The following is a 15,210-nucleotide window of genomic DNA, read 5'->3' as shown; positions in this document are numbered from 1 at the left end:
AAGCAGTAAAGCTAAAGGAGTTAAATAGGAGTTGGGATCAATGGCCCATAGCCTGTTTTTATAGATAAAGTTTTATTAGCACATGGTCCTGCCTATTCATTTACATTTGTGCGTGGGAACTTTTACATTCCAAAGGCAAAGCTGAGTAGCTGCCCGAGAAACTGTATGGCCCACAAATCCTTAAATAATTACTATCTTTTCCCTTAAGAAAAAGTTTGCCAACTCCTAGAGTGGAAAAAGGTGGGGGGGGGGCATGTTTATTAAAGGGTGAGGAAGAATATCCTATTAAGATAATTCTACTAAAGCTATTTGCTTTGAGAATGAAAGTACTAGGCTCCTTAGAGCCTGGGCAGGGGAAACTTCTCCTTGCATGTGCTCAACCCACTGCTCCCAGCAGCCTCCAGGACCACATCCCCAGTCACTCCTGGGTTTCAGGCTGACCTCCCAAGCTTTGCATATTCTGGCTGCAGGTACCAGGAATTTACCACTTCAATTTCTTAGTTAAGAAAGCTCGCATTCCACCTTTCCAAACAGGTGTGGAAGAGTTTATTTTCTTCCCTTCTACTGCCCCTCATGACCCCAAAGAACAGAGAGATCTTGTTGTAAGGACTCCACTGTTGGTCTGTATGTGGAAACCATAATAACAGAACAACACTGTGTGCAATAGCGACTAGATTCTATAGCTTCTTCCAGCCCAGACCCCATGACTCAGCACATGGGAGGCTTGGTGTGAAAGGCATGTTCTTGCTGCTAGAACACACTGCCTCTCAAACCCAGACCAGGGCACCAAAGACATGGCTTCTCTTGGTTTTCCTCCACTGGCTTTGATGGCCTTAGGGAGTGAAAAGGGTTACTCGGCAGTGGCTGAGACAGCAATTCTCAAATTCATATTTTTAAGAAAGATCAATGAAGTGCCAAGTCTTACATTTTGGAGCATAAGGACTGGGATGGAACAAGGGAGTAAGAAGATATTGATGAAGAGCCAGAGGGATACCTCATCAGCCGATGCAGGTGCACCTTCCCAAAGTGGGACAATGCCAGTGTTCTTCTATGAAATCACCCTCTGGGCCTTCCCCCCTGTACCTCCTCCATTGAGAAGCTCCTTACCGAGGAGTGTGAAGGCTTGTTGGGTCTTCTCAAAGTCCTCAGCGTCATCCACACCCTCGATGGATGTGTCTCCTCCCTGTGATGTATAGAAGAAGTCCTCCGCACAAGCTGGGGTGCAGAGGAAGAAGACATTAGTGTCAGAGAGGGGTGGCCCCTGTTCAGCTCACATGAAGATCAAGGTCCATGAGGATTTCTTCTCTACGTTTTATTCCAACCCCTGTGGAGCCCCTTAATATATTATCATTATTGACCATGGTCAATGGGAGAGAATACTGAATCCAAGAGATAGAAAACTATACAACACTGGCAGAATGCGCTGCTGCGTTTGTGTAAAACTGGCAGGAGGTACCAAGTCAGTCATGGATATCTCCGTTTGCACCAGACTTGTTCTTGAAAGGATCTGATAAACCTAAGTAACACACCCCCACTCTGGAATGACAGACTTTATGACCTTCAATCACCTTGGTCTGACAACCTCATTTGATAAGTAAGGGGCAGTGATGAGTCCAACGTAACAGGTTGTTTGTTCATTTGTTTTGCGAAGAGGGGGACACCTATAAATTATTCAGAGACATGAACAAATGCAGGTTGAAGTCCTCCCACATTTATGCCTCAGTTTGATTCCTATTCCATCAGGCCTCTGGGAACAGCTGGTAAGGAGGAGCCTGGTTCTGCCTTAGAGCTCAGAGCCAGCCTTAGCAGAAGGCAGAAACACAAGCACCAGGCAGAATCCACAGAATAGGGGTGAAGGGCTGGGAGGCCAGCAGGGAAAGGCAACCATTACACATAATCAAAACCAACCTTGAGACTCACTTAAAATTCCCACAATATAGTGGGGAGCAGCTGTGTGCAGTACAGTCCTGCCTTGTACCTGGGATTTCTAAGTTATAATGTTGGATTTTTCTCAAAAGCCCAAAGGAGGACACTAGATTTCCATATTGGAGGGAAGGAGGCATTTATAGCATCTAACAAAGACTCTTTGTTGTCAACAGCCAGCACCCTAGTACCTGATGTGCCAAATCAGACAGGCTATCCCAGTTAGCAAACTCAGGCCCTGCTGGGTATCTTCCCCTGGCAGAGGCTCATCCTTGCAGGGAGCAGCACACCGAAAGGACCACCTCCTTATCAACTACCCCAAGGTTTGCAATCACCTGTTTTACCATCACTCCCCAGATCTTCTTCACGAGACACCCCAATAGGAGGCAGGTCCCTCAACTGCTTATTCTGTTTGATCTCAGTCCTTTTGGTCGCTGACCAGTCCATCCTACAACCAACATCTCATGTCACCTGGTTGGGGCCTCTCTTTACCTACAATTCCCAAGGAGAAACATACAAAAAAGTCCCTATTTACTGGCTTAATGGGCAGACATTGGACCAGGCAGTGGACAGACCATGGAGAGGGCATGAATGCAGGGACTAGAGCTGGACCACCCAGGTCACAGCCAGGGGCTTGCTCTTCACTTGGGAAGACCATGCTCTGACCTGCGGCTGGCAAGAGGTTATTTATAAAACTGTAACAATATGTGCATGGACATGAAAAGGAAGAAAAGCATTCATTCCTGATTACCCCTTTTTATCTGATGGGAGGAACCAGGAGACACCGGCTCCAGGTGAGAGGCCTTTCTGGCTGCTCCATCCTGCCCTCCGGGGGTGTGGGCTTGGACAGAAGGAATCAGAAAGCATGGACACAGCGTAGCTTTACTCTTCCATATCCCCCTTGTCTTCTGAGGGGAGGCTCTGGCTTTACAATGGGCCTCTCGAGGGATCCCCACTTTATCCCTGCTATTCTCACCTTCTCCCTTTTCTTTGTCTCATGTGACTTAAGACATGCCAGGCACAATTAAGAGATGTGTATTAGCTGAATCTCTAGGTCTAGGTCCTCATGGTTGGGGCACACTTCCTGTGATGCCTAAAGTAGAACATTTTTCAAAATAATAATGCATGAAAATTCATTTAAGCTCTGCAAAAACACTGAACCTCCCTATCGTTTTCTGCAGCCTGGGAATGACTGGCAGCCTGGGGACAGTTTGCTAACTAGGCAGCAAAGCTCAGAGAGGATGCGATATTAGAGGTGGACTTGAGACCAGAACCCACAAGTGAGTGGCGTTGAGCAGTGAACCCCTTCTCTCCTCAGAGCCTGGGAAAGACCCCTCCCACCGCAGGAGTCACCCCAAAGACAGGCAGGTACCCATCTGCTTACTCAGTGCAAGCTCTTTAAGCTCCGGAAGACTGGCAGCGGCACAGAGTTGGTAGAAGATGTGGTAATTCCTCTCATCATCTGCCTGAAGAAGGAAAAAAAGTCCAGCAGTTTTAGGGCTGTTATATTCCCCCCACCCCAGGATTATGCTCTCACCTCGTCTATTCCCACTGGGTGACAGAGGTCTCGGTTTTTCCTGACCTCTGTCCCCTTCATTTCCCACCTCTGGATTTTTCCATCTACCATCTAAGGGGGCCTTCTTCCAACCTGAGGCATTTTATCTTCTACACAAAAATGTGTATTTCTTTTTCTTCCTATGAAGAAGACAGCTGCTAGTCCACAAGTGGGTCACCTAGCCCACAGACACTTGTTCCGACATCCATGCTGCCTGGCTCATGTTGCAGATTGTGAGTTCCCTGCTGAAGGCTCGCTTTCTCCTCTGGGAGGCGAGATTGTACCTTCAGGGATCATTTCTGTAGTTCATTACTCCTCTGAGAGGTCTCAAACTAAGCAGAAGCTACACCCTTTCCAGCACATCAGGCTGGGGGACAGTGAGGAAAGGTAGTGACTGAAGCAGGACTTACAGGGGACACTCAGACCAGTCCTGCCTTCAATTGGCAGAGGAGTAGGGGTGGGGCTGCAGGAGGCCTGAGCAAGGAGAGAAGAGGAAGGCTTGGGGTGGTAAGAGCCTGGCCTGAGCACCCCGCCCAAGGCATCCCTTGCCCAGCTCCGCAGGCTGCTTGCGTGGCTGTGGTGAAATGCGGCATGCAGAGCCGTCAAAACCAACCTGTGAGGTGGAGAGATGGAGGCTGAACAGAAAAAGGGGGACACCACAAGGCTGGTTAAAAGATTCATTAGACGTCTGATAAATAGCAGCATGGACACCGTTGCCACTGAGAACAGGCGGCTGAGGCATTTGGGTATCCTCTGACGGCGGCCGACACGTCAGGGCCAGAAGCCACAGGCCATCACCTGGGCTCAGCGATGGGACTTGGAAAGGAGCTGGAGGAAAACTATTGGGGGGGTCAGGGAAGGGGGACCAGCGTCTCCAAGAGGTCACAGAGTATTTGGGAAGGAGGGAGAGAAAGGTGAGCACAAAGCAATGATGAACTGACAGGTTCAACAGGTGGGCAGGGGAAACACCAGTTACTTGAAAAGAAAACTAAGTAGAAGGCCAAGTAGTTTGTTTTTCTTTCTTTTTTAATATATAACCTACCAACAAGGCTCCTGGGGAGGGCTGACCACAGACCCAGGATGACATTCCCCTAGTCATAAGCCTCTACAATCTGCAAGGAATAGGACTGTCCTGTTCTTCACTGTGTCTTCATGATCTAGCACGTATTAGCTATTTAATATGTTTGTTGATTGACTCTAAAAACAATACCCACAGAAAAATAATACTGGGTAAAAAACTTTCATGCCTGATGACTGCAGCCTGTGAATGAATACTTACTGATGAAAGAGAAGAAAGAACTCAAAGAACAAGAATATTCAATTCCAGGATCAAAAAATGAGCAGCTTTCTGGGTATCAGGACGAGGGCTGGGAGTGAGCATCACGCAGAGAAGAGCACAAAAGGCCCAAGGTCCACAACGCACCTGAAAGACCACTCTGGACTTCTCCAACAGGTAGGTCCTCATGTTGGCCCCAATGATGTGGTACCTTTTGTCAAAGCCAATCTGAATATACTTCCCGAAACGGCTGCTGTTGTCATTGCGAGTGGTTTTAGCATTTCCAATGGCCTGTGCAGAACAAACAGATCAAACATGTGCAAAACAGGCAGGGGTTTCTTGACCTTAAGATTATGTCTGTGCCATACAGTCAATGAGCCAAGCTGAAACAAAACCAAACTTCACTTCCAACCACCTCTTCGGCTAAGGCAGCCCACTGAAAGTGATGAGTTGACTGGGGGACTCTTTGGAACCAGCTGGAACAGGAGTACCCCACTGTCCTTCCTTTCTTCTTCCTCTTCCCTGTCTGGAACACACATGTGGGGGCTTATGGCACCAGAGTGCTCTTGGGGCCAACAGCGAAAGGGCCAGAGAATCAGACCACTGTGCTGACACCCCTGAACCACTAAGGTGATTATGAGATTTATAAATGAAGCAAGGGAAACAACTTTGTTGCTTATCCACGTATGTATATTCGGTAAAACCAAAGTGGCTTAGAAGTAATAATTTCTGTACTGGGACTGCTTGGTTTATACCAAGCAGTGAGGGACACAGGAAGGAAGCAGCAGCTACACCCAGCAGGACAGGACAGGCTTCCAGGAGTGACAACTGAAGGGGATCTTAAGGGACAAGCTTTCCAGTGGGGAAGGAGAGGGCATTTTCTTGTGAATATAAAGGGGGGTGGAGCGAGAGAGCGCACCGCACTGTGTGGCATGGCTCTGGGGTGTGGGAACAGGAGAAAACAAGAGCGATGAGATCAAGGAGGTGTGCTGGGGGTAGATTTCTGTATGAATAGGTTAAGAATTGTAGGCTTTCTTGTTTCTTTTGCTTAACATAAGTCAACCCCTGAAAATTACACAGCAACTGGTCACACTTGCTATCGATTTTGCTCCCTGTAGCCCCCTTCTTTTTCTGAGGATGGGGAGTGTGTGGCTTCCAGAGTGGTATGCCTGCAGACTCAGTCACCCTAAAATACTATATGACCCCTCTTCCTGGACTTGGGGTCTGTCTCTGCTCTAACAGCCTCCTGATTACCAACATCCTTTTAATCAGCACAGACTTGTGAACAAATCACTCCCCAGATGCTGACAAGCTCTTACACAGAATGGGGTCAGAGGGCTCTGCAGCTGACAATAAATCATCCCAACTCATCCCAGTCACTGCACCCCACCCTCAAGTCGCCATTAATTCAAACAACTGCCATGTAGGGTGCCCCCTGGGACCTCAGCCTCCTCAGTGCCCAGCTCCCCGTGGGAGGGCTGCTGTTGCTGGGCTGCGGAAATAATGAGCTGATGACATGACCATAAGTGATAGCTTCACTGGGAGGTGGCATCCTGCCCCAGGACAGGGCAGGGGAATGAGTAACCAGCTGTCCCCGGATCAAGACCTGCCCTGTGTGGGTTATAAACTCTGAGGAGCCACAAGGCAGACAAGCCTTCCTGGCACAACAGCCCCTTGCACCTGGGCTCTGAATTCAAGAGCATTTGTGTTTAGATCATGCAAAAGCCACTCTTGCTCTGCTTGGTAATGCTCGTTTTAATCCTACCCTGGCTACAATTCTTCCTTTCCAAGTTCATGTTAAAGATTTCTCTCAAATATAACACCTAATAGCAGCTCAAGGGACAGTCACTCTGATGACGAAATTCTGTATTTAATAGAATGAGCCCCCAGACCTATCCATGCTATTTCCAAAGAACCTATTTGCACAAGGCAGAAATTTGACCTTTTGAGCCCAAACCACAGTAGCATTTATTTACATGACATCATGCAAAATTGAGATAAACTGGTCACACATACAGTCCTCCAGCTTGAGACCTTAACTGCCAAAGCCACATCTCATGTGTTTTGGGCTGTGTGTGGGGCTTGGACATTTTCCCCACATTAAAGCACCCTGCCTCCACCAGCCAGAGTGGACACTGTAAACAATGGTCATTTTGGACAACCGTCACTTAAGTGTTTTCCAAAGCAGAGACTAAACTGATAATTGCACAGTAGCATTATTCACAGTAGTGACAAGGTGGAAACTACCCCAGTGTCCATTCACAGAGAACTGGGTAAACAAAATGTAGCCACACAGTAAAATATTACCTAACCCCAGATAGAAACCAAGTACCAACACATTCTACAATGTGCATGAATTCTGAAAACATGCTAAATGAAATAAATCAGGCACAAAATGACAAATGTAGGATTTCACTTACACGAGTTTCCTAAAAGAGGCACATTCCCACCAGGAGGTGGAGAGTCAGTCTTTAGCAGACATAGAGGTTCTATTTGGGAAGATGAAAACATCCTGGAAATGGGCAGGGATGATTCTTACACAACATTGTGAATGCACTTAATGCCTCTGAACTGTACACTGAAAATGCTTAAAATGGTTAATTTTATATAACGTATGTTTTACCACAATAAAACAGTAAAATTTTATAGCTCACTCCCCTTGTCTCGCATGTGTTAAATAACACAGTGATCTGTCTTCACTAAATCCCCAGCTTGCCTAACGATGACTTTGTATGGCCACAAGAGATCAAACAATTTCTCCCTTTCACTGTTTTACCCAGAATAATTAATCACTTTTTCCAAAGAGGAGATATTTTGTGCCTGTGAAGTCTTACTGCCTAAACGATGAACTGAATTTTCAAACTCAGGGCCACGGAAATGTTGAAAGCCTGGTTTTAGTTCCATTTGAGGTGAAATCTGATGCTGATTATGGAGTGCTCTCTTAACTGTTCCAATTTAGTGTCAGTCCAAGGAAGACCAAGGCCAAGTCCATGATCACCTTCAGAACTGGATCCAGGGCCAGGAGGCCACCACCTTGGGTCTTAGAATAAACTATGGGCACATAGGCTACCACCTAAATAAATGTCTAGCAATCAGAGTTAAGCAAATTATGATAAAACCATGAATTATTATGCGTTTTCAGCCAATAAGACAATTCATTAAAAGTTTAATGATATAGAGACAAAGCTTAAAATATGATATTCAGTAGAAAAGCTGGAAAAATAAATACCAAAATTGGAGTGATTATTAGCTGACTGTAGGATTAAAGGGCATTGTTTCCATGCATTCTTTTACATTTTTCAGGAAGCCCTTAAATTTTTTTTCCAAATCAGTTAATGGTTCGCAAACTGGGGTCCCCAACTAGGAATTCATAAAAAATTTAAATTCTTGGGCTCTTTCCCAACCCTTCCAAATTAGAAACTCTAGGGGTGGGATCAGCAATCTGCTTTAACAAGTACTCCAGGCCACTGGGTGCTCAGGACTCAAGCTTAGAAATGATTGTAGTAGAAACAAAGTTTTTCCTTTGTTATCTGTTTGGTAGGGAAACTTTGGTGTCCTCTAATTCTCAGTGATGATATGGCACTGATACTCAGCAGGAGATAAAATTCTCCAGATAATGCAACTCTGTAGGTAGAGGATTTTGTGGCATCATCAACAAATTCCTGTGGAGACTCAGAATTTACTCATAACATACTATATTACAGTGCAATATCACTTCCATACATATAAAATAAGAACACAAATTAGTAATTCTACCTTAGAATTATAATAAAAAGAATATACTCCTGCAATAGGTAAAGGAGGAAGAGGGGGTCCTGGGGAGGTCCGGGCAGATAGTTCCCCAACCAGCAGCTGAGTAATCACAAAGAGCAAACACAATGGTGACTTGTGTCTTCATGGGGGTGGGGGTGTCCCCTCAGGGCTATGCAGATTTGCTGCTATCTTGGCAGGATTTGGATACAACAGAATTACTTAAAAAAACAGAGGGGCTGTCCAGGGCTGGCAGAAGGGCCAGACTATAACCTGGTTGATAAGGAAGCACCTCAGTGTCAAAGGCATGGGAAAAAGCTAAGCCAGGGACTGTGCTGACATTAAGTTCTATTCCATGAGAATCCAGTTTTGTACAGAGGAAAGGGAGGAAAAGAAATGTAGCTCTGGTCCTCGAACATGATTTACAATAGCAGACCTAAGTGTTAGGAACTGTGACCCTGTGTTTGTATCAACTGCTCTGAGTCCTGGGATCCTGGGCAAAGAAAAAAGCCAGGACCTGCCCTGGCCAGTTGATGCCATCACAGGTAACTGTTTCCTGGAGGTCTTCAAAGATTCTGCCATCACATCCTTTTGGCCTTTACTGACTTCCCCTCAAAGACAAAATGTTCCAATATTTGGGGGGAAGTGGAGAATAAGGTATCATCTACCTTGGCTCCTCCACCCCATGAGAACTGCCCGCCAACTCGGCAGGCCTTCAAAGCATGGATGGTTTTGGCAGAGCACTCATTTGCTGACACACAGTGGCAATGGCGGAGGGTGTCGGTGGTGAGGGGGTACAGGCAGGGCTGTCACTACAGCATTTGGCAGAGTGAAGGGACAAGGAGAACCTCAAAAGGACAGTCTACCCAATACTGGGACCTTAAAGATGCTGCCAGGTTTAGATTATTCCCAAACCTGTGGTCTTAGGGGAACCTTCATAATTTTTTCCGTACAGTTGACAATGGGCTCTTGGAAAGGCGTGATGCCGAACATGGGAGCCGATCCTTGTCATCAGCCACACAAAGCTGTGCACCCAGCAGACCTACAACCAGGAAGGCCAAGGATGTCTGGAAGGCTTTACCTCCATGATGGGACTGGATGCCAGGACCTTCTCTTCTATGTTGGTGTCACTGGCTGAGCCACCAACTGTGGCAAAATAGCGCATGGCGTACTTGGCTGACACGGTCTTGCCCGCTCCCGACTCCCCGCTGACGATGATGGACTGGTTCTTCTCATCTCTAGAAGGGAAAAGGCTCTGGTTAGTCACTGGCCATGGAAAGGCTCTTCTGGGGCTGCTGACAAGGGCTAGGCCCAATCAGGAACATCCCTCCTCCCTTTAGGGTGAATGTGAGGGGCCAGCATAAAACAGTCCACCCTCCCTCCATGAGGGCACGAGATCTGAAAGTGGAGAGAAAGAAAGGAGTGGTGAACCCCAAGAAAGGGAGATGCAGCCACTCTCCCAAGTTCTCTCTGGATACAGCCCCCTAGATCATCCCCATACATGTATATGTACATGTATGCACACACATGTTTAAATGCCCACATGTATACCCATGCATATATGTATACACTGGTATATATGCATACACGTATCTATGTGTTACACCTGTTTATATTATACACACATATTTGCCTCTGAGAATCTACACGTAAGCATTGATACATGCTACCTTCTGTGTCTGCGTAAGTTATACTTTTCTCAAGAACAAGGATACTTTCTCATCTTGTGTTTTGATCCAGCATGTCAGCAGACAGTCTAGAACACTTCTGTGTGTGCAGGTATATCACAGCCTTTCCAAGGTCAGGCTGATCTTGTCTCAAGTTTTCCAGAAATTAGATAAAATAGCTATCCATTGCATAAGACTAAATGGAAGATAAAAAGACACTCCCCATCAGATGAAAATGCACCCCTACTTCTCCCTTCAACAGGGACAGCAGGAAGAGAGACAAGGAGTGAAAAGAGCAGCCTAGCAGGTCTCCCATGGACACAGCTGCTCGAGCAGGGAGTGAGAACATAGGGCTGGGCCTCAGGAGTGGGAGGTGGACGGCTGGGCAGGGCCGCACGGCCGTCTACCTGCAGGCCGTCTATTCTGCTTCCCATCTCCAGCGCCCCGAACAGCACCTGGCACAGAGCTTCACTCAGTGCGGTTTCTTGGATTAGAAACAAGAAGGGGGCAGCAGTCCCCTTCTTTTCCAGATGAGAAGTGTGAAGGTAGGTTCAGAACACAGGTCTCCTGGTGCCAGAGCTTCTCCATCTTTCCCTCCCCCGCCCCCATGCCTTCTCCCTGTCAGTGGCACCTGCCTCCACTCACTGACTCCAGGCAGAAACCTAAGTCAGAGTAGCTTCTTCCTTGCCCCACGCCCTACATCAGTGCACCCACTGAATCCGTGTCCCACTAGCGTCAGCGCTCTTCTCTGCGCCTCTTAGTCTCAGCCATCACCATCACCGGACACACCTGACAACAGCAGCTTTCTACCTTCTACTCTCCTCCTCCTACAATACGACCTTCCTATGTGAACATCCATGAACACGCAATCACACCTCCGCCCCGCGTTAAGCCTTCCAGCAGCAACCCAGCTCCTCTGTGTTCACGGTTCCAGGGTCCAACACCTCTTCCCAGGTGTAAGCAAACAAACTCTTCATTCACTACGTCCAGGCCACACAGGACTTCTCTCCTGACTCCTTCCTACTTTACAGGTGCTGATGCTGTTCTAGTTCAAAGTGGTTTTCCTTTCTTTGATCTCACAACTCTGAGTGCCTGGTACTCAATCATCCTGCCTTACGGCAGCTCAAGTATAACCAGTGTCTAGTGTAATTAATTAACCACCTATTTACAGCAGGCTCCAATGATTTACAAAACTCTTAAGCCATGCACCATCTGCTGAGGATTCACAAGGCTGCCGGGTGCCAGGCTTTTCATTTTAAAGATGATAAAAGTGAAGTTTGGAAAGGTCAAGTGACAGGCTGGAGTTGTTGCAACCGAGACCGTGAGCCTGCACTTGAACCAGGCCCCGTGTTCCCGCACAATTTCCCACCGGGCTGTGCCATGCTGTCTCTATGTTGTCATCACACCCTTCTTGTATACTAAAGCTCTCACCGCTGAATCCCCCTGCCAAATCTAGCCTCAGTACGAGAGATTAGCTATAAGTCAGGAACCTCCTCAGCTGCAACAGCACTTCTTTTTGACCACCCCACCTTCAAAGCACTTGCTACACAACTGATCAATATTTTCCTCACCTACTAAGTGCCCCTTCCCCTTGCTTCCCCCACTAGAAGAACATAAGGCCCTGAAGGCCCAACTCAGGTGCCGGGGCTTGAATTGGCAGCCAGCACTGAACTGTCAAGGGGAGAGCCCTAGCAAGGGCTGGCACTTACAGTGGCTCACACAGGCTGAGCACGGGGTCCAGTGCCCCCTATAGATGTACAATTTATTGCCTACAAATCTGAGCTTGGTGGTCTGTGTCCCACACTTGCCCATGAGAAAAGAGCTGATGAGGGGCCAGGGCCTCACATACAACTCTCTATCTCTGAACTGGGCATCCCGTAAGCGAGGGGAACAACGTGTGCTGAAGTCAAACCTCTGACATACACCTCAGTTGCTAGGAGGAGACAGGGGCAGCCTGGCTAAGGCACGGGAGGAAGGACAGCTACGACTGAACACATCATTAAGCCCTCCGTCGTTTGCTCCTCTAGTGACAAGTCATCTGGAAATTTGGGTGTGTTGGTAGAATAGAGTCTGTTCACTAATGGGATAATCAATCTACTGTTTCTTGCCTGTCTACATCTGTCTTGTCTCTAATTATATTTTCAACACCATTGTCACAACATAGATCATGTATTTCTTTTTTTTAAAAGACTACACTGGAGAATGAGGACAAAAGGAAGTTTTAATTATCAAAGATATATGTCAGTACCACGGACAGAGCTGATAATTCAGAGACTAACTAGGAAAATATAATTAAAACGAATCTTACACAAATAATGCTGACTTAAAAAATGAAAGCATTATATATGGCAGGACATTATCCTCAGAAATTTAGTAAGAACCACCATGATACTTAGGAATATAAACACGGCAATATTAATACAAAACTTATTGGAACGCCATTAAAAGTATGGGGAGGACAGATTGGAGAAGAGTTAGGTAAAGTCTCATGGAGGGCCAAGTCAGACCAGGAGAATAAAATGGGGTCCTGTGTGGCAGGAAGAACAATGTAGAGGACAGAGACAGATTTGGGTGGAGGCTAAATTAGGTGAGAGGGATATAGAAAATTATGGGGAGGGCCTCCCCGGTGGCGCAGCAGTTGAGCACTGGGTTGCGAAGCTGCCCACAGCCTCTGCAGCGCCGGTTCAATCTCCGGCCACCGGGCGAGGGTCCCACATGGCGCGACAGACCTCTCCTGCCACGCCTGCTGCTCCCCTCAGCAGTGTATTTCATCAGTCTGCCTGTTCTGCTCCCCGCTCTGCCTCTGGTCAATTCTCTCACCCTCCCGCGTTTCTGACTGTACCCAGTGCTTGTAAAAATAAATCTTTAAAAAAAAATTATGGGGAGGCAGATTTGGGCTTTAACAATCAAACAATTACAAAGGTATAAAAGTAAAGGTTTCCTCCCTTTGGGGGCACCAAAGAGAACATTTCTGCTTTGAGAAGGGGCTGAGTTAGAAAATACTATGTGAGAGATTCTATGACTCCTTCCAACAAGAAAGCCAAAGTGGGAAGCAGGATGTACATCCCGGGCACCTTGTGAGGGCCCCCCCAGGTCCAGTGCCCAAGGGCTGCATGTGTGGGGAGGCACATGGGCATCCCTGAGTGCCTCTGCCATCAGGAGTCACACCCTCCCCCGCCTCAGGTAGAGCTGTGTGCTCAGGCACAATCCAGAACTCAACAAGCCATTCAGGAAAACTGTCATAAATATTCATTGGGAACTGCTTAATTGGTATTTAGCAGCGAGTCCTAAGTGTCTACTTGGTAAGATGAAATCGAACCTTCTGACAGTGCAGGAGATAAGCATTCACTGCATTTTATATCTAAGTATCATTTTCCCACTTCAGTTTCACAGCGGCCCTCAGAGTGCTGGGTTCTATTTATAAACCTCGGAGGTATAGCTTGATACACGTAGCAGCAAAATGAATCCATCTCTTCCACTTACTTGCTGCTCTCGAGAGAGAGACAATCTCCTGAGAGGTGACAGCATCACAGAAAGAACTTCAGGGAGTTCCACCCAGCCCACCCTCACTGTCAGGCAAGCAGGGGAGACTGCGAGGAAAACTGGAGGGGTAGGAGGCTCCTTGGTGTGAATGCAAGTGGACTACCCATTGTTCTTAAGATAAGACAATAGGAAATGATCCCATGACCTCCTGCTACTTCTGCATTCTGGGAGTCCAGCTCCAGGCTGCAGTGGAGCTATGTGATGCATTCCACACCAATCACAGGTATGGCTAGTGTAAGACACACACTTTGGGACTCAAGAGGCCTGTGTGTTTGGGGATGGGCAATGGTGGAATGTTTTCTGTGATTTTACACTAATGGGCTAGTTTTGGTCAATGTCATTATTAGTTGGGGGTAAACAATGATCCATGCATACAATCTCTCTACTGTAGAGCACCAAATACTTATCAAACTATTTCATTTGGTTCTGGAAATCATTTTGCAGTGAAGGAAAACATCTGAGAAGACACATTTAAGAATTTATCTCCCTCTTTTCTCCCTGAGTTGTACATTTCCTTCCTTCCCTTTTCCTTGTAAATAAACCTTTTGTTAACCTTTAAAAAATAAAATAAAATATATATTGCCAGAAAAAAATTAATTAATTTAAAAAAAAGAAAATACAACCAATGGCTTTTTTGTCAGTAATTCACCTGCCATTTCAAGTCATGTGCTTCTGTAGCTCATTCTAAAGTCTACCCCCTTTATACTGCACGGTCTGTCCCCCAAGCTGCCAGTAAGATACACGGTCTTTTATAGATATTGCTTCATCCATTCATCTTTTAAATTTGCAGCATCCCTGAAGTTCAATTTCACCATCTCCTCTCCTCCAGCCTGCAGCTATGGCAAGTATAACTGCCACCTTCTAACAAGAATTGATCTCCCCAACCCAGATCTCTCCTGAGGTCAACATACATATGCAAACTGACCCCCGGACAACTACATGTAAAGGCTGAACAGGCGCCCCAAAGCCCACATGTCCAACATGGATTTCTCCAGCTCGCCACGCTGCCTTCTGGAGTGGAAGGATTGGTGCCCCACATGGCAAAGTGAGGGGGACCTGGGAAAGGCCCTCAAGTCCTTTCCCTCCCATAGCCCTCAGGCACAGGTGATATACTGCCTGGATTCTTCTTTCAATCCACTTCTAAGTCCTGTCCCTCTTCCTTCCTCTCCTGGATCCACCACAAGGTACCTAGTCTTCCTGGGCCAATTTTATTCCCTACCCAATCCACTCCCCTCACTGCTGCTGCAGAGCTACTTCTGACACATTCATGTGCTAGGCTCTGCCCAGCACCCTTGTCGGGGACACTGGCCTAAGGACGCAGTTATCACCTTCAATACTCCAGGTCCTATGTGCTCTGTTCCCAGACTGTGCCAGGCAGAGGACAGGCTGTGCAAAGCTGTGCAAAGGAGGGGACAAACAAGAAAGGGGGGGCGTGGGGGACAAGCACAGGGAAGAGGAACTGCAGGGCACTCAGACCCCAACAGGCAAGTCATGGT

The 15,210-nt window shown here is 47.0% G+C and overlaps 1 protein-coding gene across 4 annotated transcripts in view; it reads right to left on the bottom strand.

Moving 5' to 3' along the window:
• Positions 1–15,210, bottom strand: part of MYO5B (myosin VB) — a 272,753-nt gene that overhangs the window by 107,239 nt on the left and 150,304 nt on the right. For all 4 annotated transcript variants that reach the window (XM_054694054.1, XM_054694051.1, XM_054694053.1 and 1 more), the window contains exons 5-8: positions 9,586–9,742; positions 4,902–5,045; positions 3,308–3,389; positions 1,108–1,215 (exon numbers count right to left, since the gene is read on the bottom strand). In XM_054694054.1, coding sequence (XP_054550029.1) covers positions 1,108–1,215; positions 3,308–3,389; positions 4,902–5,045; positions 9,586–9,742 — 491 coding nt within the window. The remainder of the gene's footprint in view (positions 1–1,107; positions 1,216–3,307; positions 3,390–4,901; positions 5,046–9,585; positions 9,743–15,210) is intronic.

The sequence above is a fragment of the Talpa occidentalis genome, unplaced genomic scaffold (genome assembly GCF_014898055.3).
Source record: "Talpa occidentalis isolate TD23 unplaced genomic scaffold, MPIMG_talOcc4v2.1 talOcc4.13, whole genome shotgun sequence".
Lineage (NCBI taxonomy): Eukaryota > Metazoa > Chordata > Mammalia > Eulipotyphla > Talpidae > Talpa > Talpa occidentalis.
Note: the sequence above shows the minus strand (reverse complement) of the source record. Positions and strands in the feature narration are given on the sequence as shown.